General features: G+C 48.4%; 1 protein-coding gene across 1 annotated transcript in view; it reads right to left on the bottom strand.

Moving 5' to 3' along the window:
• Positions 1–27,467, bottom strand: part of MEGF6 (multiple EGF like domains 6) — a 520,079-nt gene that overhangs the window by 177,254 nt on the left and 315,358 nt on the right. The window contains exon 9 of the mRNA XM_078781084.1: positions 25,634–25,756. Within this exon, the coding sequence (XP_078637210.1) occupies positions 25,634–25,756 (123 nt within the window). The remainder of the gene's footprint in view (positions 1–25,633; positions 25,757–27,467) is intronic.

Below are 27,467 nucleotides of genomic sequence, written 5' to 3' on the forward strand. Positions count from 1 at the left end.
CAAAGCTAGCTAGCGCTTACCAAACTTCATCTTGCGGAAATATAATGATCCAAACATTCAGCTGGAATAATTAAACCTCATTTTGCAAAAGAAAGAGGAAGATGGAGTCCTTCAATACATGGAATGGACCCACAAACCCCAGATCTCAATATCATTGAAGCTATATTTGACTAGGTTGGACAAAGAAAAATAATCTCAACAACTCAGATGATCTTTGGAAGGTCTTGGAAATTTGGAACAACATTCCACAAGAGTTCATAAAAACACATTATTTGAATTTTTTTTGAAAAAAGAATTTCAATGGTTTTGTAGGAAAAGGGTGAACATACTTATTAGTTTATAATTGATATCAAGGTATACCAAGTATACATTTAATTATCTGGACAAGATTTTCTTTTTCATAAAGTTGTATTTGCATTAAACAAAACGTTTTAGTGTCCTTTTGCATCAGAATAGAAAAAAGTAAAATATCCAAGACTTTGCGCAGCAGTGTAGATTTTCATATTTATTATCCTTTTTCATTAAGTTTGGGGAATTACATCGATACATTTGCCCTTTTCAGAAAAAACAACTAATGCACGTTATTTACTAACATTATTTCAATGGTCTTTCCTCTACAAGTAGTTGGGCCAGAAACATTAAATTATGATGACACGTACTATGGTGCTGGTCTTTTATATTGTGGCAGTTACTAGGACGTGCCAACCTCCACTTTCAGAAAAAAACTGATAGTTACAAATATTGTGTATATGGAAATATATAAAATGTAAATGTAATGGCAAAAAATGTAAAGAAAAAAATTAATCTAATGAATAACGCACAAATATTGTGAATACGGAGATATAGAAAAATGTAAATGTAATGTGAAAAAAAAGTGTAAAATAAAAATCTAATGAATAACGCACAAATATTGTGAATACCGTACGGAAATATGTAAATGTAATGTATAAAAGTGCAAAATAAAAATCTAATGAATAATGCACAAATATTGTGAATATGGAAATATGTAAATGTAATGTATAAAAGTGCAAAATAAAAATCTAATGAATAATGCACAAATATTGTGAATATGGAAATATGTAAATGTAATGTATAAAAGTGCAAAATAAAAATCTAATGAATAACGCACAAATATTGTGAATACGGAAATATGTAAATGTAATGTACAAAAGTGCAAAATAAAAATCTCATGAATAATGCACAAAATATTGTGAATATGGAAATATAGAAAAATGTAAATGTAATGTAAAAAAAAAAGTGTAAAATAAAAAATCTAATGAATAACAAATATTGTGCATTATTCATTAGATTACAGACTATATTGCTGCAGTGTAATGCAGCAAAAAAAACAAAATTGCTCTACAATATTGCAAAAAGCCCAATATTGCTCTACAATATTGCAAAAAAAACAGTATTCCCAATATTGCTCCCTGTGTATGGTAAATAGGTAAGTGTGAGTGTATGCACAAAACAATCACACAAGAAGCACTTGGGTATGAAAAATAATTGACAAGCCAAGTTATTTTCACCAGACTCGTGCATGAGGGCTCACATTTATGCTTCAGGTGAATGCAGAATTATGCATGATTGATAAAAGATGGTGCCTCCAACAATCCATCCACATCTCATGCTCGATTTGATTACAACTTGCAATGTGATAAAAAAAAAAAAAAAATGTTATATTTGTGTGCTAATGATTCAATAGTGTACTTTGGGTGTTCACTTTGATAACTGCTGACAGCATCTTTACTCTGCAATTCCGAAACAACATGTCCTCAATAAAACCTAAAATGTGAATTTGGAATGCAATGGAAAAACATACAGTCACGTGAAAAAGTAAGTACACCCCATGTAAAGTTTTGACTTTTTTAACATATTTCAACATACAGCTATCTGATCTTCATTTCAACAATATTGAAAGATAAAGGTGATATAATATAACAAATATCATGAAACATTTACATTTTGTAATCCATTGTATAATTTAAATAAACATAAATGCAAATTTCGCATGTGGAAAAGGTAAGTACACCCTAGGCTTTAATGGGTGGTATTGCCCCCTTTGGCAGAAACAACCTTAAGTAGGCGTTTCTTATAACTGTCTACCAGTCTCGGACATCGACTGGGAGAAACTTTTGCCCACTCCTCCATGCAGAATTCTTTCAGCTGTGCGATGTTTGAGGGGTTTCTTGCATGCACAGCTCGTTTAAAATTCCCCCACAACATCTCGATGGGATTTAGATCCAAGCTTTGACTTGGCCATTGCAGAACCCTCCATTTCTTTCTTTTCAACCATTCCTTGGTGGATTTACTGGTATGTTTAGGGTCATTGTCATGTTGCAAGGTCCACCTTCGGTTGAGCTTCAATTTCCCGACAGATGGCCTCACATTATCCTGAAGCACCCTCTGGTACAATGAAGAATTCATAGTGGATTCTATGATGATGAGCTGCCCAGGCCTTGATGCAGCAAAGCTGCCCCAAACCATAATATTTCCACCACCATGCTTTACAGTTGGTATCAGGTTCTTGTGGTCAAATGCTGTCTTTGGTTTTCACCAAACATGTCTTCTGGTACTGTGGCCAAATAGCTCTACCTTTGACTCATCTGTCCAGACCACATTGTTCCAGAAGTGCTGGTCTTTGCAGAGGTGTTCATTGGCAAACTTTAGTCTTGCCCTGATGTTCTTTCTGAACAGAAAAGGTTTCCTCCTGGCACACCTCCCATGTAGATCAAATTTGTGCAGCCTCTTTCTAATGGTAGACTCGTGCACTTTGACATCAACAGTGGCAAGGGCTACCTGTAGGTCCCGTGATGACATTCTGGGGTTCTTAGAGACTTCTTTCAGCATCTTGCGATCTGCTCTCAGGCTGAACTTGCTGGGGCGGCCTGGCCTGAACAAGTTGGCAGTTGTTTGGAATCTCCTCCACTTGTAGATGATCTTCCGGACAGTCGAATGATTGATTTCAAATTGTTTGGAGATCTTTTTAAATCCCTTCCCAGACTCGTAGGCATCTATAACCTTCTTTCTGAAGGCCTCAGAGAGCTCTTTTGATCGAGGCATGGTGACGCCGCACACTTCAACAACAAAGAGCAAACCAAACTAAATGTTTGAGGCTTAAATAAGACTGGTTCCTCCCAGATCCTCTCTATTGATGTTCTAATCATTTGCACCTGAGCTGGTGCACCTGATTCTAATTTTAGGTATTTGAAGTAGTGATAAATGTAGGGGTGTACTTACTTTTTCCACATGCGAAATTTGCATTTATGTTTATTTAAATTATACAATGGACTACAAAATGTAAATGTTTCATGATATTTCTTATATTATATCACCGTTATCTATCAATATTGTATACATTTATTATACAAATATATATATATATAGACTGATATATATAGACATGTCAAATATATATATATTGTATACAAATATATATATATATACTTTTCTTAATAAAAATCAAGATGCAGAAATGGATGTTGGTGAAATTTGGAACATATTACCTCAACGCACAAAATATTTACTTCTGAAATTTGCAGCCAATTTCGTCCAGTGGAAGCCAAGAAACGAATTTTCAGTCCCCATGTGAAAGCTGCATACATACAGAGAAACCATCCATATATAAAGGGAGGGGCTCTTTGCACCTCCCTTGATATACTTTCAGTGTACAAAAATGAGGAAAATAGACTGATCAGGGGAATCCAGGTAAAAGCTTTGATCCCTTATTAATTGCATCTGTTAAATCCACTTCAATCAGTGTCGATGAAGGGAAGCAACAGGTTAAAGAAGGATTTAAAGCCTTGAGACGATTGAGACATGGATTGTGTATGTGTGCCATTCAGAGGGTGAATGGGCAAGACCAAAGATTTCAGTGCCTTTGAACGGGGTATGGTGGTGGGTGCCAGGCGCACCGGTTTGAGTGTGTCAAGAACTGCAACGCTGCTGGGTTTTTCACACAACAGTTTCTGTGTGTCAAGAATGGTCCACCACACAAAGGACATCCAGCCAACGACAGGCAGTGGTCAAAAACGGCTCATTGATGAAAGAGGCCAAAGAAGGATGGCACAAATTGTGCAGATCAACAGACGGGATACAGTTAGTCAACCATCAGTCCAGTACAACATTGTTGCCAAAAACACCCATAAAATAATGCACACCTCGTCGTACCTTGACACGAATGGGGTATTGCAGCCGCCGACGATACAGAGTTCCACTTTTTTCAGCAAAAAAAAACAAGAATCTGCGGTTGCAGTGAACTAAGGAATGAAAACACTGGATGATTGGAAAAAACATTGCCTGGTCTGATGAATCCTGGTTCCTGCTGTTTCACACTGATGGGAGGACTAGGGTATGGAGAAAACCGCAAGAGTACATGCATCCATAATTCCATGTGTCAACATTGCAGGCTTGGGTTGGTGGTGTGATGGTGTGGAGTGTGTTTTCATGACACAAATTAGACCCCTTAATAAAAGTGGAGCAACGCTTGAATGCCACAGGATATCTGAGTATCTATTTGGCAGCAGAGTATCTATTTGGCAGCAGAGTATCTATTTGCGAATGGATTTCTTCAGCAGGATAATGCCCCATGCCACATGGCTGGGATTATCCAGGAATGATTCCACGAACATGACAATGAATTCAGCTTGTTGCAGGGACCTGTCCAGTCACCAGATCTCAATCCAATTGAGCAACTGTGGGATGAGATGGAACAAACTATTCGGAGTAGCGATCCACTACCAGCCAACTTGACACAACTATGGGAAGCATTGGAGTCAACATGGGCCAACATCCCTGTGGAACGTTTTTGACACTTTGTAGGGTCCATGCCCTGACAAATTGAGGCTGTTCTGAGGGAAAAAGAGGATGCAACTCAATATTAGGAAGATGCTCCTCATGTTTTGTACACTGAGTATACACACACACACACACACACACACACACACACACACACACACACACACACACACACACACACACACACACACACACACACATATATATATATATATATTGTTGCGGATTCGGGGGTCGGCTCTCCCCTTATCAAGGGGGGGTTAATCCCCTTGTCTTTTAAGCTGGCCGTCCCCCAATCCTGGAAGCTATGACGCTCCTTCCGGTCGAAATTAGCGAGGGTGATTGGTCAATGAAGTCCCAAATACTTACTTACTAACCTGACCGTAAAGCAGGGAAATAACTCCCGCTCAAACCACGGATAAGATGGAAATTGCCGAGAGGTTAGCAATCCGCGGCGCGAGCCATTAACAAAGACTAACCCGATCCTGAGCGGTTTCCAAATCGTGCCACAGGTGCTCAATTGAAAGAAAGGACGGAGGCGATCGGATAAGAGGAAACCAGAGTGTAGGAAGAACAAACAAGGGTTTATTTATTATGTACAAAAACCCAAAGAGGAAACGAAAGGAATATACAGGAGGAAGAAGAAACAAAAGGACACAGGGCAGGCTTACCTATACATTCTTAACTTAACGATCCCAGACGAACATACACACTCACACGGGATAGTAGCTGGTCGGGGAGGAAGGTCCAAGCAGATGGTCCAGGCGCTGGGATCCGGCTCCGGTCCACTCCAGTCCAGGCTCCGTTTCTGCGGGCGAAACCCGGCAGGCAGCTTCGCGCGTATCGTTGGACGCGAGCGGACCTTACGTATCTCGGGGTTACATATATCGGGGGGACTGGGATGCGGCGTTTGTTATATGTAGCTCATGCCAGCTCTCTCTCTCTCTCCCGATCAATGGCTCGTAACACAGGCAGTTCGTGCAATCAGGGACTCTGCGCAGTCCTTTGAAACAAGCGTGCCTCCCGATCAATAAGTTCATAAAGCGCCTTTCCCAAAGGGTCTGTATCAAGATGTGCTACCTCACGCAGTCCGTAAAAGGGCTTCGTGCTTGCGCTTATATAACGCGCTTTGAGATCAATGCGTGCCCTTTGAAACCACGCCCGCCAGTGAGCTCACCTCAGCCCTGGTTGGTTGGCGAGGGCTCACCAGCTCCGCCCTTGACGGCGAATTGACAGGGCCACATCTCGTTCCCGGCGCTCTGCCCCCTTCTTCGTCGAGCTTGACCACGTGGTTAATGGCGTTTGTTTGAGCAAACTTCAGCTCAACGCAGCGAACGCTGCTGGCAAGCGAAGGCGCATAATAGAATTGGGAGAGAGAGGTTGGAAAGGAAGCGAATGGGGCCTATCTTATTTGATTAATGCAACGCAGATTCAACTATTGGGAACACGGCCTTATCTGACACATAATAAGGAAATAACTAAAGTTCCTATGGTGGCCGACGTGTTGCATATGGACTAACTATGGGTGCGACCTTTAACCTTTTAAATGATGGAATATTATTTACAAGTATTTACAAAGTGAGGGGTTCTAAAACCGCAACACTGCACCCTCCTTTCCTCCAGGGCCATCCCGGGCCGAAACAACTTTAACTTAGTGTGACACTTAGGTGTGGATACCCTCTACTTTTAACTTCACCCTGAGTGCGACAGTTTTAACACTAAATATGTCCCGCCTGCTGTGTTGCATCCTATCTAACTGACTCATGCCACAGACTAACCGAATTGCGGAATTATTCTCAAAACTACACATTTAGCCGGTGGGGAGCATTATTTACAAAAACACTAATTATTTACAAACTGTCACCCAGGACCTGTCTTTTGTGGGAAGAGAAGAACTTTTTGAAAAGAGGAAAAATACCACACTGCACTGCACTGATACACCATACCATACGCACCAATATGCACCAATAATAAAAATGCACCAAAAGCACCAACATCAAAATGCACACAAAAAAAACATTTTAAAATAATCAATGATGTCTGATGTCTTCTTGCTTGTCTGCTGGGCCGATGCTTCCGGTTGTCTTGATCTTCATCTTGCTGTCTATTTAATAATAAGAAAGGGCACAACCCGCGTCCGCTTTTTATTATTTCTGGCCAGCAGGGCCAACGTAGGTGGTCCAACTGCATGGTATGGCGGCCACTCTGAAAACACAGTGGTCTGCAACCAGACACTGCTGGCAACAGTGGCCGTTCCCAGCAGACGTGCCAGGCCACAGTACGTGTTGTCCATAAGGTGGTGCTATGCCACAGAACGTGTGGTCCATATGGTGCATCAGTGCAGGCCGGAGGCAGCAAGGGTGCGGGCGCACAACTGTGGTCACCTGCACACTCCCCCCCCCCTCCCCCACTCCCCCACTTCCCCTGGGCACAAAAGAACAATGGTCCGTGAGTGGGGAAGGGAGGACAAGCAGATCAGCGGGCAGGGGCACAAGGGTACACATCAATACAAAGCAATGCAGACATGAAGGGCGCGGGAGAGCGAGCTGAGAAAGCTCGTCCCAAGCGTTCGTCATCCCCCATGTCACCTACTCCACCCTTGCCCTTACCCGTATTTACACAATTTATAATTCGTTGCTATCGTCTTGTCTTTCCCATCCCATCTAAACCAAATCCGTCATCAATCCCTTTATGGAATATTGAACAATGTCACCCCCACGTCATGATGCGTCTTTCATTCCAAATGTCCGCAAAAATATGGTGTGGAGTTTTGTCACCGAGGTGAGTGGATGCGGATGGTGCGAAGAGACTTTCATCCTAGCTATACTTCTAAATGACATTAACACTTTAACTCTACACGGGGTCTTGCCCTGCCAAACCATTGGCCATCTTTACACTATGTGGTTCTAAAAACCAATTCCCATTGACCAATCTGTGGTGCACTCCAATTTGGGGTCTCACTCCCCCAATTCTTCTACCTGTGCCCTCCAACAATTTCAGGGCTGGGTCGTGTGGCTCACCAGCAGGTCCGCTCACCTGCACACCTCCGCCACTGAACATCGCCACCCGAGCTTACCTGCTCCTTCACCCTAACCTAACTAACTGGGGAAGGCCCCTCCTGGCTCTGTCACCCCTTGGTGCCCTCTGGCACTGGGCTACCCGGGTCCGTCCTCCGGATCCTCGGGCCCCATCCACAACAACTCTACCGGCTCCCAGAGCCCACCTGCGGCCTCACCTGGCCGACATCCTTACAGAGGTGGAGTGCCCAAACCAACTACACACACTAACAGGCTACACGCCCAGCCATTTCCACAACACTAATGCACCCATCCAAACATCATTCTTCCACCCGCACCACAGATGCCAATATCCAACCATAATTTACCTATACCCTCTACCTAACACTTACACTACCCGCCCCGGGTATTCGTGATGAGGGTCCATCCTTCCCCCATTCACCCCTTCGCACCATCCACTCCACTCCATAGTTTCCACCATACTCACTCCACGACCATCCATTCCAATACTCCATATACTCCACACTACCATTTATTCCATACACCTGTTCCTCATACCTGTTGTTGCACACCTGTGCACTTACACCTGGTGCCACCTGCACCCTCCTCCTCTTCCTGGACCAGTTGGTCAACACAACGCACATCACCATTACTCACTCAAACACTGCTCCATACACCTGTTCAGTTGCACACCTGTGCAATCACACCTGTTCCTCATACTCATTTACTCATACCCTGCTCAATACACTGGAATACACCTCCAACACTCACACGGCATCATCTAAACTACCTGTTGTCCTGCTAACTTAAGTGCTCCCCGTCTTCCCTTTAAACTAAGCACATACCACGTCATTATCATCCACTCTAAGCTACCTGCGTCCCCACTACAGGTGTCATTGTCACTAACTAATCTTAACGTTACCTAATGTCATCTCTAGGGCCCTACACACGATATATCCTAACCCAACCGGGCTAGTTTTCACTGCCATAAACCCCATAAACTAGTGCTCCTTTGCCCCCCTCTCTGTGAGGGATGACAGAGTTGCCATCCCACCACATCGGGCATCTCTCACTACCATCCCCCCAGTCCTCTGACGCTACGAGCCCCTGTCGCAAGAGGTACTGGGTCCTGCCTCGGCATCTAGAGCCGAGGCGATCCATGAGGGCGCCTGCTCGCCGGCATAAGGTCTTATCCGGTCGGCATGGACGATCCGAGGGGGGGTCCGTGGCCCCATTTTGATCTTAATGATCACGTCACAGATTTGCGACAGGACGACTCCTGGGCCTTGCCAGGGGGAGGTGAGTTTTGGGCATCTTCCCTTCTGCCTCCGGGGATTAAAGAACCAAATCTTCATTCCCGGAGCGTATTGACTCCCCTGGCTCCGGTCGTCGTACCTGCGCTTCATCTTGGCCCCCGCCAGATGGAGCTGGCGGCAGGCAAAGGCATGGACCCGCTCCATGCCTTCCTCCAGGTGACGTGCGTAACCCTCCCTCGGCGGTGTGTCCGTGGTGTCTGGCACGGGACCGCATAGCAAGTCGGCGGGAGCCCGTAACTCCCGCCCATACATAAGCAACGCTGGACTGCATGCGGTGGCCACGTGCTGGCTAGTTCGGTAGGCCATCAACAGGTATGGGAGAATGTTCGTCCCAGTCATCCTGACGGGTGGTGGTGAACAATGCTAGTTGTTGGATCAATGTTCGATTGAACCTTTCCACCATCCCGTCAGATTGTGGCCGCAAGGGCGTGGTTCTGGTTTTCCGAATTGACAGGAGTCTGCACACATCTTTTAGCAATTGGCTTTCAAAATTTCGACCCTGATCGGTGTGCAGCTCCTGTGGAATCCCGTGCCGACATACAAATCCTTCTACGAAGGCCTGTGCTACCACCCCTGCTTCTTGGTTGGGGAGGGCATAGGCCTCCGGCCACTTGGTGAAATAGTCCATTACAACGAGGATATACTTATTACCTTGGCGGGTGCGGGGCAGCGGTCCTAGAATATCCATAGCCACCCGCTCAAGGGGGGCCCCCACCTGGTGTAATTGAAGGGGGGCCCTCATCCTCCGTGCTGGTCCCTTTTTGGCAGAACAGGCGTCGCATCTCCGACACCAGTCCTGTATGTCGCGCCCCATATTCACCCAATAGAACCTCCGGCGGACCCGAGATATTGTTTTTGTCCTGCCCAAATGGCCGCCGGAGCGGGTACCATGCACCTGTTGCAATATGACGTTCTTGAATTTGTCTGGGACTATCACCAGCCAGGAAGTTCTATCAGAGGGAACCTCCACCCACTTGCGATATAAGATGTTGCCTTTCAACTCCAGGGTCTGCCACTGAGCCCAATACGCCTTTGTTTGCGCCCCGAGGGGGGTGACCTCTTCCCCCTTTGGTCTTTGCCCCAATTTGACCCAATTGAACACCGGCCCCAGGACAGGATCCTCCTGCTGGGCCGTGCTCCAAGCCAAATCTCCAAATTCCTCGTCCGCGGTTAGTGGCAAAACTGGCCCTCTCACCCGGGTTGCCCAGACGACAAGAATCGGGGCAGAATCGCCCAATTGTTCCCTCTCCTCGTGTCTCACACAAAATTTGCAGTTTTCCCCCAGACAAGGACGCCGAGAGAGTGCGTCCGCATTACCATGGGCCTTCCCGGCCCTATGGGTCACATTGAAATCATACTGCTGCAACTTTTCCAACCACCTTGCAATTTGGCCCTCCGGTTCCTTGAACCGAAGGAGCCATTGCAGGAAGGAATGGTCAGTTCGAACCGAAAATTTCCGCCCGTACAGGTACGGGTGGAAATGGTTCATGGCAGCCAGCATAGCCAATAACTCTTTGCGAGTGACACAATAATTTCGCTCGGGCCTACTTAAGGCCCGACTATAGTAACCAATCACTCTCTCCACGCCCTCCTGTGTCTGAGACAAAACTGCGCCCAATCCTTCCTGGCTCGCATCCGTGTCCAGGGTAAATGCCCCGTTGCTAGTGGGGTAAGCTAGAAGGGGTGCGGATGATAGACACCCCTTCAACTTTTTGAAGGCCTCGTGGCACTCCCGCGTCCAATTAAATCGCGTCCCCTTCTCCATAGGCCGGTGGAGGGGACGGGCCAACTCCGCAAATTTTGCCACAAAGCGCCGGTAGTAGGAGCAGAGTCCTAAAAATCCCCGCACCTCTTTGATGGTACGTGGTGCGGGCCACTCCTCTACCGCTTTAATTTTGTCTGGGTCCGTTTTTACCCCCTCGCAGCCGATCACGTGACCTAGATAGGCCACCTCTCTTGCAAACAAAGTGCACTTACTCGGGTTCAGCTTTAACCCTGCCTGCATGAGGCACCCGAACACCTGGTCCAAATTAGCTAACGCCTGGGGGAAGGGCTTGGCATGTACCAGGATGTCATCCAGGTATACCAGGCATGATTGCCATGGCATGCCGCCCAGCACATGCTCCATTAATCTCTCAAAGGTGGCGGGGGCGTTACACAAACCAAACGGCATCACAGTGAACTGATACAGCCCCTTACCTGTGGAAAATGCCGTTTTCTCCTTCCCTGTCCGATCCATCTCCACCTGCCAATACCCACTCTTGAGGTCCAAAGTTGTGAACCAATTTGAGCCCGCAACGGCATCGAGGGTGTCATCAATCCTTGGCAGGGGATATGAGTCCTTGAGTGTCACGTTGTTTAGCTGGCGATAGTCCAGGCAGAACCGCGTGGTCCCATCCTTCTTTTTGACCAGCACAACGGGTGACATCCAAGGACTTCCCGAGGGCTCGATCACGCCTGCGTCGAGCATTTTTTCAACCTGCTCGTCAGCTTCCGCCCTCTTGCTCCAAGGGAGCCGTCGGGCGGCCTGACGAATAGGCCGGGCCTCACGGGTGTGGATCTGATGTTTCACCAGGCCCGTACGTCCAATATCCTCGGTGGACAAGGAGAAGAGGTCCAAATGGGACCCAACCAGTTTGTGTAAGGCCTCCCTCTGGGTACCTTCCCTCTGAATATCGAACTCTATGCTACTCCGATTTACCATCTCGCAAATGGGATCGGGCCAATTCCTAGGACTTATTGAAGGCTCCCCCTGGGGCCGGCTCGGCTGGATGTTCTCGCCCCTCACTGACGCGACTTCTCTAACTGGGGTGCAGCCAGCTACCTTTGTGCCCCTCCCTATAGTGCGTGGTTCTGTGCTTATATTAATTACTCGGACGGCCACTACCGGCCCGTCCGTTTTTACAAGGGTGCGGCCCACGATTAACCCAGGTATGGATCGCGCTGCCACCGGTTCGACCAGGCCGCAGGATTCCTGCCATGTCGGGCGGGCTGACCATCGGGCCGGCAATATGGCCTCGGCCCCCGGAGGGATGGTCACGGCCTCAGGAGCCTCCAGCTCCACCCTCTCGGCCGTGCTCACCCCCTCCAATGGTAGCTCTTCCACCCCCCATTGCAGGATCCCCCGGCCCAAGTCGATTTTACAACCGCCGGCAGTCAACAAATCCAACCCTATTAAGCACGGGTCGCACACCTCCGCCACCCAAACCTCTATCTCTTGCTTTACTGATCCCAACTTGAGGGTCACAAAACCACGCCCTATGATCGGAGCCGTTGCCCCGGTAGCCAGCTGCAATCTATGATTTTCCAGACGCTGGATTTTACCCCAGCCGTCTGCACTCGAATTAAGGACCACGGGGCTGATGATCGTGGCGCTGGCTCCCGTGTCCACCACGGCGTCTACCCCCACGCCGGCAATTTTGCACCGAATTGTCAAACTACCTGTTCCAATTTGGCCACAATGAATGACCTGTCGCGTCAACGAGGGCTTCTCCCCATCCCCTACTGCCGAACACCGCCCTGCATGCCCGGCACGTTCTAGTTTCCCGGGCCCTGGCGGGGGGGGGGGGGGGGGGGGTGTGAGGTCGGCTGGGCCGATCGATACGGGGCGGAGTTGAGGGCATCGGTTGGCGGGGAACGTCCCGGCGCGGAGCTCGACACTCCCACGCACGGTGACCCATCCGAGCACAATTATAGCACCTCACCTCACCTGGTGCTTGCCTCCGGTATTCCAAATTCCCCCCCCTGTATGTCCGAATTGGGGTACTCTGTCGGGGACTACCGGGGGCCACCACTGGAGCCGCCTGCCATGGTCCAGGTCCCGCTAGACGCCGATCCACCAGCCTCCGAACCATGCTCTCCAGGTCAGGGCCCCCGTCGGGGGCGGGCCCCCTTAGAGGGCCGCCCCCTACCTGACGCACCGCCACTGCGTGGCGCTCACCTCCACGGGCCAGGGGCCTCGCCGCTTCCCAATGGGCTGCAGCATCGGCCGCCTGACTCATGGTCTGCGGGCGCTACATGGCGAGCTGTTCTCGTAGCTCCAGATCCGGAAGGGCCTGAATAAAGTGATCCAGCACCAGGCTTTCCTGGGAACTCGCTGCCATGTCCGCGTGTGCAATCCCTACCGCGCGGCGAATATCGTGAGCAAGTTCCCCAATGGTCTCCTGGGGCTTGCGTTTACACTGCGCACGTTGAGCTTTAATAAGCTCGCTTTGCTGCTCGATACCGAAACGGTTAATTAAAGCCGCACGGAGAGCTGACAGGGTGAGAGCACCCGGTGGTAAAGCTGTCAGCACCTCCGCCGCCGCACCGCGCAGCGCCCCTACCAGGTGTACTCCACCTTCGTCCGGACTCCAACCATTGCCTCGGCACACGTACTCAAACTGCGCCAGGTACGCCCTCAGATCACTCTTGCCGTCATACGGCGCGAGTGGTACCTTGTGGGCGCCCGAAGGCCGGACTCCGCGCGTCACTCCTGGCGGGATCAATGCGGGACCAAACCTTTCGGGCTCCCACAGTGCGCTATTCCCGGGGGGGCTCCCGCGCGTCCCCCGTCTCTCCAAACACTACCCCTCTTGGTGTCGATGCCTGGGTCGCCCTTCCGCAACCCGCTACCCACTCCATACCCGCACATCCTTGCTCATCAGCACCCCCCTCACTCCCCATAGCCAGACCTCCTTGCACACCTCCTCTTTCCACACACTCCGGACCAGTCACGCACCTCACCATTGGTCCCTCACGAACACCCGGGTCTAAATCAACCCCCAAGCCGACTGAAGCTCCCCTCACATCATATACATTTCCTCGTATATCGCCACTCACCTCGGTACCTCGTCGTCGCACCTCTTCTGCCACCTGCAAACTCTTTATTTGGTTGGTGAGCACATCATCATGATTTGAACACAGACCTTGCACATACTCCATCACTTCCTCCCTTATCTCCTTTTTTGTTTCCCTCCGTCTTTTCTTAATTTCACTCACCCCTTCTTCCACCTCCTCCAATTTTTCCTTTACCTCCTTCATCTCCGGGTGCGCCCCCTCTATCTCTTCCTCTAACGCCACTTTAACCGTTTCTATGTGCGTCCTTACCTAGCGGTCCTTCGTCTCCATTACTTCTGTCACCTCTTCCAACTTCTTCGTCAACCCCTCATGTACCATCTGACATTCCTTCTGTGTCGCTATTAATTCATTTTTTATGTCCTTTTGTGTCGCTTTTAACCCCCCGATTATTGCAGTGTTCTTTTCCACTTGGTCCACGAGTTCCTTTTGTCCCACTGTCAGCTGTTCTACTCCCTTCATCAGACCCTCTATGCCCCCCTTTAACCTAGCCGTATTATTCCTCACCTCTTTCTCCATACGCTTTTCACCTCGCTTTACCTCCTCGCGTACCCCCGAAACCTCCTCACTTACACCTCGTCGTATCTCCTCCTTCATCTCCTCCCTCTCTTTTGTAGATGCCGCCCTCATCTGTCCCAATTCATCCCTCTGAGCATCCAGTTTGGTTTCTACCCCGATTTTTACCTCCTCTATCTGCTCTCCCATTTGTTTAATTTCTCGGGCGGATTGCTCCCCTATCTCCCGCAATTTGTCTTCCATCCTATTTTCTAACCCCATTAACCCATTTTTCACCCCCTCTATCTGATTCTCCTGGGCAGCCATTCTATTTTCCACCCCCGTTAACCCATTCTTTACCTCTTTTATCCCGTTGTCTAACCCCTCAAATTTCTTGTCTAATCCCTCACCGGTACCCCTCGCTTCGTCCCTCATTACCCCCAATTGCTCACTCTGAGCCCTCGCTTCGTCCCTCATTACCCCCCAATTGCTCACTCTGCGCCCTCGCTTCGTCCCTTATTTGCTCACCCATTTTGGCTTCCAATCGCTCACTCTGAGCCCTCGCTTCGTCCCTTATTTGCTCACTATTCTTGTCCATAAGGGCCTTCATTTGTATCATAAAAAGGTTCAAATCCACCAGTGGGCGGTGGCGCTGCTACGGTCGTGGGCGCGGCAAAATTTGGTGCCGCTACACCCACGTGCGCGAGGACGCCATTTTGTGCGCCTGATACCCCCTCAACCACATCCTCCATATACATTTCCCCGAGGTCCTGGGTCGATTCTACCCCGTTTATCTCTCCCACCGGCATCCCGTCGCCTTGACCAGCCATGGCGCGATTTCAAAATTCGGGTTTTGCTTTAAAACACAAATTTCCAGCAGCTCGTAATTTTGAGCGCGTTAAGCGCGCTTCGGGTCCGATCCGACACTTCTGACACCAATTGTTACGGTCCACGGATATGGATGTTGTTTGCCGAGCGAAGGCACCGCGGCCGAACAGTTGTTCCCCGACTCACCCGATTCACCCAGACGTTGGCCGTATCGCGCCACCGCTATTCAATTGGGAAAAGACTATGACGACGAATGCAAAGAGGAAGAAGAAGACGTACAGAAGAGTAACGGGGTTTATTATTTACACACACATAAGCAAAAAGAGCAGTCACGATTATTGGCGCTGAGGAAGCACCTTTAGCAATTGACTTCCAGCCAGTGTAACGCTAATTCCTGTCACAGGAATTCTGAGATCATATAAGTGGGCGTGGCAGTTCCTGATTGGTTCGTGTTGGGGAACGCCTTCTCGCTGCCGACGTGACGTAAATTCGCGCACGCGCACTGGTGATTGGCGCTGAGGAAGCGCCTCTAGCGAATGACTTCCAGCCAGTGTAACGCTAATTCCTGTCACAGGAATTCTGAGATCATATAAGTGGGCGTGGCAGTTCCTGATTGGTTCGTGTTGGGGAACGCCTTCTCGCTGCCGACGTGACGTAAATTCGCGCACGCGCACTGGTGAAGCTTACTCGATCGTACTCGATCCCATATTACATGTACTTTCATTGCATACAAATTATACTTCCTCCTAGAAATTCCATGCCCGAACCTCAGCGCAATCCAAGAGGATTCACTTGTTTACAGGGGACATGAAAAAGCAGGTAACACAGTGCAAATTACTAGCTTATACTGACTTAGTTTACTACCCAGGACAGCACGGACAAAACAAACTCACGTACGCAAATGGATGGAAGGGTAGGAATCGTTTGGAGGGATGAGCAGGTGGAATCACAGGGCACAGCGAGCAGGTCCACTCCGGGCGGGAAGCGAGGAGCCGGCAGCTCCTTGTATTCGGCTTTACAGCGCACGCTGGCAGCTCCTTGTATTCGGCTTTACAGCGCACGCCGGCAGGGTCACTCGCTGCCCAGTCAGGGCTTCACGCGGCTGGTTGAAACGGGGCTGGCTGAAGCGGCTTTTTGTCAAAGGCTTTTCGTATCTCTCACGCAACTCCAGTGAAACTCTGAACTCTCTCCCGGTGGACTGCCAACCCTCTTACGCACCTGGACTCATCTGCCGTATCCCTCGTGTAGCTTGTTCCCGCGATCGTCGCACCCTTCTCTCTAAACCTTCAGCGCGGGTCTGACACGCCCTCTTCGGTTTCGGTACCGCCCTCCCCCCCCCCCCCCCGTGCTCTGTTTCGTAACCTTGTATGGTAATCCCACGGGCTTGTCTCCTTATTTGGGCATGGCGCCGACGGCACGCCCTTCGTGGCGAGCCACGGGCTTGTTTCCTTATTTGGGCATGGGGCTGAACAGCCCCGCCCTTCGTGGCGCGCCCTGAGCTTGCCTCTCCCGGTCGACCCCGCCCCTCCTGTTCAAACAGAGCACGGAGCACATATTCACTACAGCAGCGAAATGAGAGGGCGTGCACCCACGCTTGTGAACTGCTTTACCCGCAGATGGAGAGTTTGGCTGGGAAATGGAAGTATTGAAGGGGAGCTATTCTTCATTGATTCGGTGCAATGGAGTATTATTTTAATGGAAGACAAGGCCTTACCCTAAAACACATAATAAGATATAAGCTACTGAACAAGGGTTTTATCGGGTCCTTCAATGTGGTGTTTCATGGATTTAACTACCGGGACGCCCTTTTTACCTTTACACAACTCTGAAGGCAGGAGGGGCCATATTCAACCAATGTTACACAACAATTTACCACTACAATACACACAATCAAAAAAATGCAATCCTCATGTCCGCAACCATATATATATATATATATATATATATATATATATATATACATATATACATATATATATATATATATATATATATATATATATATATATATATATATATATATATATATATATATATATATATATATATATATTGTTACAGACCGCGGATAAGATGTTGATTTGCCGAGCGGATGGCGCCGCGGCCCTAACAATTACCCCGACTAACCCGATTCCTGAACGTTGGCCGAATCGCGCCACAGATATTCAATGGGGAAAAGACTAAGGCGACACGGATGTGAAGAAGAAGAAGGAGAAATAGGGAATACGAATATAATTTATTTGCTATTTACAGGCCAAAAAAAACCAAGGAGAAGGAAGGATAATAAAACAATTTACAGAAGATATTAGAGACACAGTGCAATGCTAGCTTACCTACAGTCTTAACTAACCCAGGACAGAACAAACAAAAGACAGACTCACGCGGGGAATGATGACAGGAATGACAGGAGGTGGATGGCTGGAGGGGGAGGAAGGTCCAGCTGGAACCGCAGCACGGTTGGGTCGGGGATGGGCAGCCGCCGCCCTCTCTCGATCGGCGCGTTTAGCAGCCGCCGTTCCTTCGCAGCCACGGACGAAAACTGCCGTCGAAGCTCAAAGCTGTGGGGCTGAAGCTGCGGTGGCTGAAGCTGCGGTGGCTGAAGCTGCGGTGGCTGAAGCTGCTGTGGCTGAAACTGCTGTGGCTGCTGCTGTGGCTGAAGCTGCTGTGGCTGAAACTGCTGTGGCTGAAACTGCTGTGGCTGAAGCTGCGGTGGCTGAAGCTGCTCTTTCAGGGATCCCTTACTCAACTCTCCTCAACTCAACTCTTTCTTAGTCCAACCACACACTCGGCTCTTGCACGCGCGCTTTTATAGCGCCTCAGGCGATCAAGCCGCTAGTGACCAGGACACGCCCATCGGTCAGCTTGCCTCGGCCCTGATTGGTCGGCACGGCCCTCTGGCTCCGCCCTTGATGACGATGGGCGGGCGCGCCCTTCTTCCCCGAGCTGAGCACATGCTTCATGGTGGCAATTGTAGTTGGCAGTATAAATTTTTGGGAGTGGGAATGGGTAATGAAAGGGGATCTATCTATTTGAATTCGGTGCAATGGAGTATTAAGTTAATGGCAGACAAGGCCTTACCCTAATACACATAATAAGGATATAACTGTCAACAAGGGGGGAAATCTATGATTGGCTAACGTGTGGTGTTTATGAACTAAATACGGGACGCACTTTGACCTTTATACATAACTGGAGCAAGGAGGGTGATATTTTACAACAATTTGCTATACAATAAAAAAACACAATAAAAAAAACACAATCCTCATATCCACAACACTGCACCCTCCTCCTCTTAGGCACGTCCCGGGCCTCTTACCTTAACTTTTAGTGTGGCACGTAGGTGTAGTTCCCTCTACATTTAACCTGACCCTGAGTGCGACAGTTTTAAAACATAAATAAATATGTCCCGCTGCTCCATTGCACCCTGCCTAACAGATTCACGCCCACAGCTAACCGAATTGCGGAATGGTCTTCAAACTACACATTGATGGTGGGGAGCATTATTTACAATGACGTTACTTTATTTACAAAACGCAACCCAGGACCTGTGATTGTTCTTTCTGGGGGGGGGGGGGGGGGAGACAGTCTGCTCTGCATCGACGCACCATGAAAGCACCCAAAACGCACCAATACACCCTCAAGCACCAATCGGTGCACAGTCATCACTGTTCATGAAAATAAAAACAACAAACAAACCCCAAACCCTGCTGGTGGTCTCTTGCTCTTCGGCTCCCTCTGCTGGCTATTTGCTTTCTTCCAGTTGTTGTCATTTTCTTTGCTGGCGGCCTATTTGCAATAAAATAAAATGCATCCAACGTGTCCATTTCTTTTATTTATGGCCCACAGGGGGCCGACTATGTATGGTTCACCTGTGGGGCATCGGTGCCCTGTGACCAAGGTCCGCCAGCAAGATCTCGGGCCTTCACGGCCGGTTCCAGCAGAGGGGCCATGCCCCCAACCCATGTGGTCCATAAGGTGGTGCATCGATGCAGACAGCTGTGGTTGCGAGAGGTTCGGGCGCCCAATGGCGGACTCACGCACGCTCCCCTCGGCGCCCAGTGGCGCACAGGTCCTCATGTGGGAGACAAAGGGGGGAAAAGACAGATGAGCGAGGGGTAAGGTCTCAAGGGTACACATCAAACAAGGCAATGCAAGGCGAGGTGCGTATGGAGGCGGAGCGGAGAAAAGCTCGTCCCTACCGTACGTCACCCCCCCTGTCACCTACTCTACCCTTGCCCTTACCCCATATTTACAACAATCTACACATTTACAAATTCGTCGCTAATGTCACGTCTTCCCCATATTTCCCCTATACCAAATTTGTCTCCACAATCCCTCTATCCAAAATTTGCCATCACCCAATTCATCATCAATCCTCATAAGGAGGAAGAGATGGAACACAGCACAATGTCACACCCACGTCATGATGCGTCTCACAATCCAAACATTTGCATCAATAAAAATAATAAAAACAACCTGGCATGGTGTGGAGTACCATCATTACCTCAGGTGAGTGGATGCAGATGGTGCGAGGAGACTTCAATCCTAACTATCCTCTAAATGACTTTAACACACTTTACACTACCCGGGGTCTTTCCCTGCCAAACCATTGGCAATCTTACTCTATGTGGTTTTAAAAACCAAATTCCCATTGACCAAACTGTGGTGCTTCTCAATTTGGGGTCTCACTCCCCCGATGCAACTCCCTGTGCCCTTGCACAATTTCTGGACTGGGTCGTGTAGCTCTCCCAGCAGGTCTACCCACCTGCACACCTCCACCACTGCAGTTGCCACCGAGCTTACCTGCTCCTTACCCTAACCTATCTACCTGGGGAAGGCCCCTCCTGGCTCTGTCACCCCACTCGGTGCCCTCTGGCACTGGGCTACCCGGGTCCGTCCTCTGGATCCTCGGGCCCCATCCACAACAACTGTACCGGCTCCCAGAGCCCACCTGCGGCCTCACCTGGCCGACATCCTCACAGTGGTGGAGTGCCCATTTAACTACACACACACTAACAGGCTACACGCCCAGCCATTTCCATGTCACTAATGCACCCATCCAAATACCATTCTTTCACCTCGCACCACAGATGCCAATATCCAACCACAATTTACCTGTACCCTCTACCTAACTCTTACACTACTCTCCCCGGGTATTCGTGATGGGGTCCATTCTTCCCCCATTCATACCTTCGCACCATCCACTCCACTCCACAGTTTCCACCACTCACTCCACGACCATCCATTCCAATACTCCATACCATTTATTCCATACAACCATTCTCCATACACCTGTAGTTTCACACCTGTGCAATCTCACCTGGTGCCACCTGCACCCTCCTTGGTCCCTGGACCATTTGGTCCACACAACGCACAATCACCTTCTCTCACTCATACACTGCTCCATCCACCTGTTCAGTTGCACACCTGTGCAATCACACCTTTTAACCATACACACGGCATCATCTGAACTACCTGTTGCCCTGCTAACTTAGTGCTCCCCGTCTTCCCTTTAAACTAAGCACATACCACGTCATTATCATCCACTCTAATCAACCTGTGTCCCCACTACAGGTATCATTGTCACTACCTAAACTTAACGTTACCTAAGGTCATCTTCTCTAGATCCCTATCATTATATCCGAACCCTCCCGGGCTAGTTTTCACTGCCAAACCCCATAACTAGTGCTCCTTTGCCCCCGCTGTGAGAGATGGCATAGTTGCCATCCCACCACATCGGGCATCTTTCACTATAAATTTTGCTCGTCCAAATTCAACAAATCAAAAATTTGCCAATCATCTGCCAATCATTCTACCATTACCAATCAATCTGCCAATCCTTTACCAATCATCAAATTTTGTTTTTCTCATTTCGGGGCCAAAGCACTATCCTCATCATCACAGTCTACTCACTAGTGCCTCTCGGTGCGCCAATTCATCTCCAAAGCTCGGCTTCGCAAAGCCGAGCAATGAATGCGGGTTGCTTGGTGCCGGCGGCTGGATACGTCCGGCATTCGGTGCAGGGAAGGACGCTTACCCGGGCCGAGATCCCACGCACCATCTCGGCACAGAGCCGTCCAATGGCCCGATCTCGACCTGCCGGAACGCCTCAACAAAAAGGGGTCGCCATGACGACCCTTCCTATCGGGCTGCCCGCGCCGCTTAGTGGAGCACGGACGCGGCCGTTCAAAGCGCGGCCCGGCGTGGATCTCGCACGGCGGTTCTTTCGAAACCGCCGCGGATCCCCGCGGCATGCAAAGCTGCCCGGTTCGCACCGAAGGCCCGATTCGGCTATACGTCGCTCTAACCGCTAACCCGGTTAGCGTCGATGCTCCATTCGCATGCTTACACCCCGCAGCCCGTTCCTTGCTCATACATCCAGCTGTCTCCATGCTCTTTGTCATTGCACCTCCCCTGACACACCCAGGTACACTCATGCCGCTTACAGACTTGGTCACACACCTGACCACCACACACCTTTGCACACACTCGTCGTTCGCACACCTCACCAACACACCTCTTCGCGCCCCCTCCTCGGTCACCTCCTCTGTGACAACCACAGGTGTGCTCTCACTTGCACACCCAACCACGTGCCTCACTACCAATTCCAGTGTGCATTCCCACACACGCTCTACCATTCCAGGTGTGCATCCTTCCATTCCAGGTGTACATCCTCTCTCACCTGCCACAACCAACTCACGCTCCGTGTCACTCTCACTACTCTCACCTCCACACTCGGTCGCGCACTCACCCTTACTTTTGACAGCGCACTCTTTCCTCATGCACCCGTCCATTACACACCTTTCTCGCGCATCCTCTTGCGCACACTCTCTCGTTACTCCCTCCGTAACACTCACCACAGGTGTGCACTCTTTCGTTACATCCTCTGTAACACTCCCCACTACGCGCTTCCATGTGCTCCCTCGCACACACGCTACGACCAACTCACTCTCGACAGCACACTCACTCCTCGGCGCGCACTTTTTCCTCTCACACCCCAGAGTCGGACATTCTCACACACCTCCTCTTTCGCACACCGTACCTGTCGCACACTTCATCAACGGCCTCTCACGAACACCCGGATCCAAATCAACCCCCAAGCCGACTGAAGCTCCCCTCACATCATATACATTTCCGCATATATCGCCACTCACCTTGGCACCTCGTCTCCGCACCTCCTTCGCCACCTGCAAACTCTTTATTTGGTTAGCGAGCACACCATCACGATTTGAGCACCGACCTTGTACATATTCCATCACCTCCTCCTTTATCTCCCCCTTAGTTTCCCTCCGTCTCTTCTTAATTTCAATCACCCCTTCTTCCACCTCCTCTAATTTTTCCTTTACCTCCTTTATTTCCCGGTGCGTCTCCTCAATTTCGTCCTCTAACGCCACCTTGACCGTTTCTATGTGCGTCCTCACCTCCCGGTCCTTCGTCTCCATTGCCTCCGTCACCTCGTCCAGCCTCATTGTCAGTCCCTCACGTACCATCTGACATTCCCTCTTCGTCGCTATCAAGTCATTTCTGATTTCTTTTTGTGTCGCTTTTAACCCTCCTCGTACCGCAGTATTCCTTTGTACCTGCTCCACTCACTCCGTCTGTCCCACCGTCAGCTGTTCCACTCCCCTCGTCAGACCCTCTATTCCCCCCTGTAACCTAGCCGTATTATTCCTCACCTCTTTCTCCATACGCTTCTCACCTTGCTTTACCTCCTCGCGTACCCCCGAGACCCCCTTGCTTACACCTCGTCGTATTTCCTCCTTCATCTCCTCCATCTCTTTTGTGGATGCCGCCCTCATCTGTCCCAATTCATCCCTCTGAGCATCCAATTTACCTTCTAACCCGATTTTCACCTCCTCTATCTGGTTCCCCATCTGTTTGATTTCCCGGGCGGATTGCTCCCCTACTTCCCGCAATTTGTCGTCCATTGTGTTTTCTAACCCCCTTAACCCATTTTTCACCCCCTCTATCTGATTCTCCTGGGCAGCCATTCTATTTTCCACCCCCGTTAACCCATGTATCACCCCCTCTATCTGATTCTCCTGGGCAGCCATTATATTTATCACCCCCGTTAACCCATGTTTCACCCCTTCTATCCCATTGTCTAACCCCTCAAATTTCTTGTCTAACCCCTCAAATTTCTTGTCTAACCCCCCGATTTGATTTCCGAGTCGCTCCCCCATTCTGTTTTCCAAACCTCCAATTTGGTTTCCCATACTCATCTGCACAGCTGCTTGCAGCTGCGCAATGAGGGCCTGCATGTCAATCCCTCCCACTTGTGCAGCGGGCGCGGCCGCCGTAGCCATGTGCGAGGTGCCATTTTGCGTGGCCGCAGCCTCGTACGCGAGGGCGCCATCTTGCGCGCCTGAAACCTCCTCAACCACCTCATTGCTCTCCTCTATTTCTTCCCTCTGATCCTGGGTTACTCCTAACCCCTCTTCTAGTTCCCCCACCGGCATCCGATCGCCTTGACTAGCCATGGCGCGATTTCAAAATTCAGGTTTTTCTTAAAACAAAACAAATTTCAGCAGCTCGTAATTTTGAGCGCGTTAAGCGCGCTTCGGGTCCGATCCCGCTCCCGACACCAATTGTTACAGACCGCGGATCAGATGTTGATTTGCCGAGCGGATGGCGCCACGGCCCTAACAGTTACCCCGACTAACCCGATTCCTGAACGTTGGCCGAATCGCGCCACAGATATTCAATGGGGAAAAGACTAAGGCGACACGGATGTGAAGAAGAAGAAGGAGAAGTAGGGAATACGAATATAATTTATTTGCTATTTACAGGCCAAAAAAAACCAAGGAGAAGGAAGGATAATAAAACAATTTACAGAAGATATTAGAGACACAGTGCAATGCTAGCTTACCTACAGTCTTAATTAACCCAGGACAGAACAAACAAAAGACAGACTCACATGGGGAATGATGACAGGAATGGCTGGAGGTGGATGGCTGGAGGGGGAGGAAGGTCCAGCTGGAACCGCAGCACGGTTGGGTCGGGGATGGGCAGCCGCCGCCCTCTCTCGATCGGCGCGTTTAGCAGCCGCCGTTCCTTCGCAGCCACGGACGAAAACTGCCGTCGAAGCTCAAAGCTGTGGGGCTGAAGCTGCGGTGGCTGAAGCTGCTGTGGCTGAAACTGCTGTGGCTGCTGCTGCTGTGGCTGAAACTGCTGTGGCTGAAGCTGCGGTGGCTGAAGCTGCTCTTTCAGGGATCCCTTACTCAACTCTCCTCATCTCAACTCTTTCTTAGTCCAACCACACACTCGGCTCTTGCACGCGCGCTTTTATAGCGCCTCAGGTGATCAAGCCGCTAGTGTCCAGGACACGCCCATCGGTCAGCTCGCCTCGGCCCTGATTGGTCGGCACGGCCCTCTGGCTCCGCCCTTGATGACGATGGGCGGGCACGCCCTTCTTCCCCGAGCTGAGCACATGCTTAATGGCGGCAATTGTAGTTGGCAGTCGAAGTTTTTGGGAGTGGGAATGGGGAATGAAAGGGGATCTATCTATTTGAATTCGGTGCAATGGAGTATTAAGTTAATGGAAGACAAGGCCTTACCCGAATACACATAATAAGGATATAACTGTCAACAAGGGGGGAAATCTATGATTGGCTAACGTGTGGTGTTTATGAACTAAATACGGGACGCACTTTGACCTTTATACATAACTGGAGCAAGGAGGGCGATATTTTACAACAATTTACTATACAATAAAAAAACACAATAAAAAAAACACAATCCTCATATCCACAACAATATATATATATATATATATATATATATATATATATATATATATATATATATATATATATATATATATATATATATATATATATATATATATATATATATATATACAGATATATATATAGGTATAGATATATATTGAAATGACACAAATTTTTTTTGTGAAATGACATTGGGATTTGAGGATCTGGAGAAAGCCTACGGCACTGTCCTGAGATGGTGATGGTGACACTGAGATGGATGAGAGTGCCAGAGGCAGAACTGAGGTTGGTGGAAGGGATCTACAAAGGAACTAAGGGAAGAGTTTTGTTTAGTCCTGGGATGTTGGACAATTTCAATGTGAACATCGGTTTGAGGCAGGGAAACGCACTCAGTCCACTCCTGTTTATCATGGTGATGGAGCTGGTAAGCAGGAAGGTAAACATGAAATGACATAATAAATCATGACATGAAACAACATAATTCATGATCATAACATAATCAAAACAACATGAAACATGTTGGACATAATATATAATAGTGGTGAAGACCCAGAAATATGTAAATGCTGGACAGTGTGAGGATGATGATGTGATGGGTAATCTATAAACTCACGGTAGCACTGCTTTCCATCAACCCCCAGATCATAACCAGACTGGCACCTGCACATGAACGAACCCACAGTGTTCTGGCACTCATGGGTACACCCAGCTTTCCCATCAGCACATTCATCAATATCTGATGGAAAACGCATACACACCGTCTCCATAAATCAGTGCAGGACAGTACCAAGAACCACAACTTAAAGTAAGCAGAGTAAAATAAATGTGAAAGTTTATGTATAAAACAGCATGCACAGCAATGTTGCCTTGTAAACATGTCAAATTGTAGATAAAGAGCCGAGGCCTCATTCAGTAGCCATGGTTATTTGTACCAGACCACAAACCACCGAAGAGAATAGTATGACCAAATGGGCAAAGAACATGTAAAATTAACCACAAAATGTAACTCCAACTCTATTACCTAGGGAAATAATAAATATCTCCATCTCCAAACAAAACCATGTATATAACAACAACAACATTAACAATGTTAATTACAGTGCTGAGGAAAACTATTCAGAACCATGGACAAGTTATAGGGATTATTCTGTTGTGTTGCAACACTTTGTGTCCATCAAATTAAACAACAAGATGTACCAAAAGGAAAAGGAGAATTCCAATTGCTTCATAGATCAACCCTTTGTGGTGCTTTGTGTTGGTGCATATGGTATCTCTTGACCAGAAACACTGCTGCAAGTAGAACAGGAACTTCACAATTATCTCGTTCATTTTCCAGTGGATCCTCCTGGAAAATGCAAAGTCCTCAGCCTCACTCTCATCAATTGGAGTGGTATCTCCTCTAATAGTTGGATTTAGAAAACTGGATGGCACCAGATAATGAACTTCGCAAATAACGAACTCAATGTTCGACTTGTACATCTTATGTGTAAAGCTGATGAGCTTGAAGGACACCACCGAGATATCAGAAATCCTGGCCCATCATTTTTTCCCTTTGAGAGAAGATGTGAACTTGTTTTGAAAATGTACTGCATCTATCATCACCTCTGTTTCGTTGTCATCAATGCTTCTCCACAGTATTTGACGACAGGTTTCAGTATACAAGGACAACAGGTACGTGGATGAAGATTGAGGATTCCTGCAGGAGTATTTTTCTGGTGATAGTGTGGGGGAATTTCAATTGACAAATATGAAAGGAGACAATCTATTTACATTTGCATTTGCTTTGCATCTATCAAATTGAAAGTTTGTTTAGTCCAAGATCGTATAAAAGTCTTTTTAGCATATTCAGATAAACTGTTCAAAGCTCGGTCAATTCCATTCCAAATAACAAATTGAACAAGAACAGCACTCGTAGAGTGCATAGTCTCACCTCGCACACTCATTCTGAACAAAAATACCATCGTTAACTGAACATGGTACCATAATGGCCCATTGCCATACACCAGAATCATCCATGCACCAATGTACCATATTATGTCACATACATTGCCATTATCCCGAGCTTTATTGATTAGTGTATTTAACGACCACTTTTGTGCACATTAAGGCTAAATTGCATCAATGAAGGTGAATATGAAAAAAATTCAGACTATATTCCTTATGGCGAGTCAATCATATGCATAAAGTTTTGCATCAATCGGTTAAGCGGTTCTGGAGAATATTTTAAAGGGTTTTATTTTAAATCCAACATGGTTACCAGACCACGTGACTGATGACGTCATAATTTAATTATTCATTCAAATTATATCGTAGATCAGATATAGAAAGTTTCATATTTTTCAGATAAGGATTTTGATTCAACCAATTATGGTGGAATACCACTTTACTGATTACATCATTATTATCACTTTGTATCACACGGGGAGATGATATATGCCAGGTTTCAA

Source organism: Myxine glutinosa, chromosome 6, assembly GCF_964187855.1.
Source record: "Myxine glutinosa chromosome 6, kmMyxGlut1.1, whole genome shotgun sequence".
NCBI classification, from domain to species: Eukaryota; Metazoa; Chordata; class Myxini; order Myxiniformes; family Myxinidae; genus Myxine; species Myxine glutinosa.